We start from the raw sequence: 4,157 nt of genomic DNA on the forward strand, positions 1-4,157 counted from the left end.
TCCGCTGACTGCTTCTCTCTGATTTTGTCAAAGATATCACTGGATACTCTAAGGTTGCAGCATCTAATATTGTTCGGTGCTAAATCGAACTGCAACCTTAAGTCTCTAAAGCTTTCCACCAAACTCAGCTCTTTGACCATCATTGCCGAAACATGAACCACCTTTCTGCTTAAAGTGTCCGCTACAACGTTCGCTTTTCCTGGATGGTAAAGTAGTTCGAAGTCATATTCCTTCAAGAACTCAAGTCAACGCCTCTGCCTCATATTCAACTCTTTCTGATCAAAGAGGTACTTGAGACTGTTGTGATCGCTGAAGACTTGGAATGTAGATCCGTACAAGTAGTGCCTCCAAATCTTCAACGCGAAGACGACCACTGCCAATTCCAAGTCGTGCGTCGGGTAGTTCTTCTCGTGGATCTTCAGCTGTCGAGAAGCGTACGCGACCGCCCTTCTTTCTTGCATAAGTACACAGCTTAAACCTTGATGAGAAGCATCGCAGTATACTTCGAACGGTTTGGCCGTGCCAGGAATAACCAAGACTGGAGTGCTCGTCAACTTCCGCTTCAGTTCTTGGAAACTAGATTCACACCGATCGGTCCAAGCGAACGGGTGATCTTTTCTGGTCAACTGAGTTAGCGACGCTACTATCTTAGAAAATCCTTCAATAAAACGCCTATAGTAGCCCGCAAGCCCCACGAAACTTCTGACCTCAGTGACCGAATGCGAACTCTCCCATTCCAGCACCGCTCGTACCTTGGCCGGATCCACTGAGATTCCTCCAGCAGAGACTACGTGCCCCAAGAACTGCACTTTCTTCATCCAAAATTCACACTTAGATAGCTTAGCGTACAACTCCTTTTCTCTTAATACACTAAGTACTACCCTCAAGTGTTCTTCATGTTTTTCACAGCTCTTGGAGTAGACAAGGATGTCATCAATGAAGACGACCACAAACTTGTCCAGGTACGGCCTGAAGATGCGATTCATGTAGTCCATGAAGATCGCTGGTGCATTAGTGACACCGAACGACATCACTATATATTCGTAGTGTCCGTAACGAGACCTGAAAGCAGTCTTCTGAACATCTCCTTCCTTCACCCGAATTTGGTGGTACCCCGAACACAAATCAATCTTCGAGAATATGGTAGCACCGTGTAGTTGGTCCAGCAGATCGTCAATCCTAGGCAGGGGATACTTGTTTTTGATGGTCAGCTTGTTCAATTGCCTATAGTCGATACAGAGCCGAGAGTTGCCATCCTTCTTCTTTACCAAAAGAACAGGCGCTCCCCAAGGTGATGCGCTCGGTCTGATAAATTTCTTATCCATTAGATCTTCAATTTGCTTCTTGAGTTCAGTCAACTCCGCTGGTGACATTCGATACGGTGCAACAGAGATGGGCCCTGTCGTCGACACTAAATCAATTGTGAATTCTACTTCTCGTGGAGGAGGTAGTCCGGGTACTTCATCCGGAAAGACGTCCAGGAATTCATCCACCACCGATCGTCCTTCACTCAGCTTACCACTGAACGATCGTTCACGACATAAATTCTCAAACTCTTCATCCGCGTGCGTCATTATCAGAAAACAGCTGGCACCCTCCATGATGTCCTCCTTTAGTTGACCGAGCATCACCGATAACTCTTCTTCTTCTTCATCCGGAAACACTAACTTCTTTGCACCACAGTCAATGAGAATGTGATTGGCAGCCAACCAATCCATTCCTAAGATCACTTCTAACTCCTTTAAAGGTAAACATATGAGGTTTACCTTATATCTACGCCCTTCCACCTCAATAGGACATCTAATGCACATAGTAGATAACCTCACCAGCCGCTGGGGTTGACACCACCAAGTCGAACTACATTTCGCTCTCAGCTAACCCCAATTTCTCAACGCACGCCTTCGAGACGAAGGAGTGTGTTGCCCCCGAATCATACAACACACAGCAAGACATTCCATACAACAAGCAAGTGCTGGTGATAAGGGTACCTGAGCTTGTTGCTTCCGCGCTCGTTATAGCGTAAACTCGCCCAGTCGCTTGTGCTCGACCGCCTCTCCCTTGTTGAACTCTTCCAGCGTTCGGCGGCCTCATGACCGCTCGTCCTCCCATGTTGCACTCACTCTCCAGATGGCCATTTCTTTTACAGCGAGCGCAAAACTTTCCTCCCACCAGTTGAGGACACGACGAACAATAGTGTGGTCCTCCACACTGAAAACATGTCACAGTCCCTTGCAGTCCAGACCGTCCGACAACAATCACTGCTTGAGACCCTCCAGAATTTGATGTTTGAGCTGGACGAGCGTAAGGATTTCTCCTCAAATTTACATTGCTTCTTGAAGATATCGACCCTCTAGATGCCTGTTGCTGCTGTTTCTTCTGTTGCTCCACTTCTGCCACGTTCTTCTCCAATACCTTAGCTCTCTCAACCATGGCAGGAAATGACCTAATACATAGGCTGGATATTTGTAGCTTCAAATCACTCCTCAGCCCATTCTCAAACTTCCTACACTGCCATTCCTCACTGGTCGCCATAGTGTTAAATCTCACTAGGTGTTTAAACTTGTTGGTGTATTCCGACACGGACATCCCACCTTGAACCAACTGGAGAAACTCCACCTCCTTTGCAAAACGAACGCTATCTAGGAAGTATTCTTCGTAGAACTTGCTTCTGAATACTTCCCATGAAATGGGACTTTGAGCGTCCGCTAATATCGCCTTCATGCTCGTCCACCAATGACTAGCTTCCCCAATCAGCAGATACTCAGTGAATGCCAAGCGATTGTCGTCCGGACACCTCTTGGCATTGTATATTCTTTCCATGTCCCTCAACCACTGGTCGGCCTCATCCGGTAGGCACTTCCCATTGAATTTAGCAGGGTGATTTGAAGGAAACTCTCTAAGCTCCATTCGGTCTGATGGGTAGCGTTGGAAGTGGATGCTCCAGCTGTATTCCTCGTAGTCGCGATAATCTCCATTAACTTTCGTTGGGTCGCTTCAGAGTTGGCACGTGTGGCTTCCAGACTCTGTAAAGCGGCCGCGTTCTGCTGCACCAAGGCAGCGTTCTGCTGCTGTAGCGCTTCTATTACTGATTCCAACAACCTGGTGTTGTCGAATGCATCACGCTCGGTGGGTTGCGGTTGAGGAGGAGGTCTTGGTGCCATTAGTTCTCTGAGAAGCAGAGAAAACAATCGTTAGTTAAGTTCAAAGAGTTTAAAATAACTCATCAAACGAATATTAAGCACACAGCAAACAAAGTGTACTCATAACCTACAGTGTCCTTAAGAGAACAAAACTGCTCTGATACCACTAATGTAACATCCCAAAAATACAGCAATAAACAATATAATAGAATAATTACATTAAATAAAATATCAGTTCAGTCTTACACTAAGGAAAGCGTTCGGTTCTGGCCGAACGACATATATAGAAAGAGTTTCGAATTTAACTATACAGTGGTACAAATTTGACAGAACGGTTTACAAAAGGAATTACAGAACGGTCATTTCTAATAAAAAAGGAAGGTGATCGAACGACCACCTTACACTAACTAAACTATACTACTAACCGAACGTCCTACAGTTCGGCCTTGACTTCAACATCGACGAGGTTCTCTTCCTCCAAATTTTCCTCTTCCAGCGCATCATCCAACAGAGCGTCCGCTTCTGCTCACATCCACACGGATGATCATTGCAACGACAAGACGGACGTATAAAACAAGACACGACAGAAATACAGGGTAAGCTTATGTAATTTAATTTCACGAATAAACATACATTTCAAACAATCCAATCACACAAGAGAATTTCAACATACGAATCATACAAAGCCTATTACTAGACTGACTGTCCGGACTGTATGAAATCTGTGTAGCTACAGGCGTTCGTGCAACCGAGTGATGTAGTAACTGGAATACTCTCATCAGCTGCCACCCGAGGTTAGTCTTATTCATCCAAAGTACCCCTAAGGACGGGACCCCCTGCCGTTCCCACACATGACCTACCCTCCTCTACGTGAAGACGAGTACTCACGGAACATCAGGATGAACAGCCAGCTTAGCATGCCCACAGTTATACATTACCAATTCAATTATTCATACATGAGTCGTTCCTCCCTGGAACGCTCGTTCATAATGCACAACATATTTATACCACTTTTCC

General features: G+C 45.7%; 1 protein-coding gene across 1 annotated transcript; it reads right to left on the bottom strand.

The window, feature by feature from the left end:
* Positions 1 to 245: 245 nt before the first annotated feature.
* On the bottom strand, positions 246 to 2,820 carry LOC108324528 (uncharacterized). Its single transcript, XM_052874555.1, has 4 exons — positions 1,989 to 2,820; positions 1,278 to 1,780; positions 708 to 1,130; positions 246 to 626 (listed from the first exon to the last, which is right to left on the bottom strand). The coding sequence occupies exons 1-4, from the start codon at positions 2,818 to 2,820 to the stop codon at positions 246 to 248; spliced, it is 2,139 nt and encodes a 712-aa protein (XP_052730515.1).
* Between the last annotated feature and the right edge of the window lie 1,337 nt (positions 2,821 to 4,157).

The sequence above is a fragment of the Vigna angularis genome, chromosome 3, assembly GCF_016808095.1.
Source record: "Vigna angularis cultivar LongXiaoDou No.4 chromosome 3, ASM1680809v1, whole genome shotgun sequence".
NCBI lineage: Eukaryota > Viridiplantae > Streptophyta > Magnoliopsida > Fabales > Fabaceae > Vigna > Vigna angularis.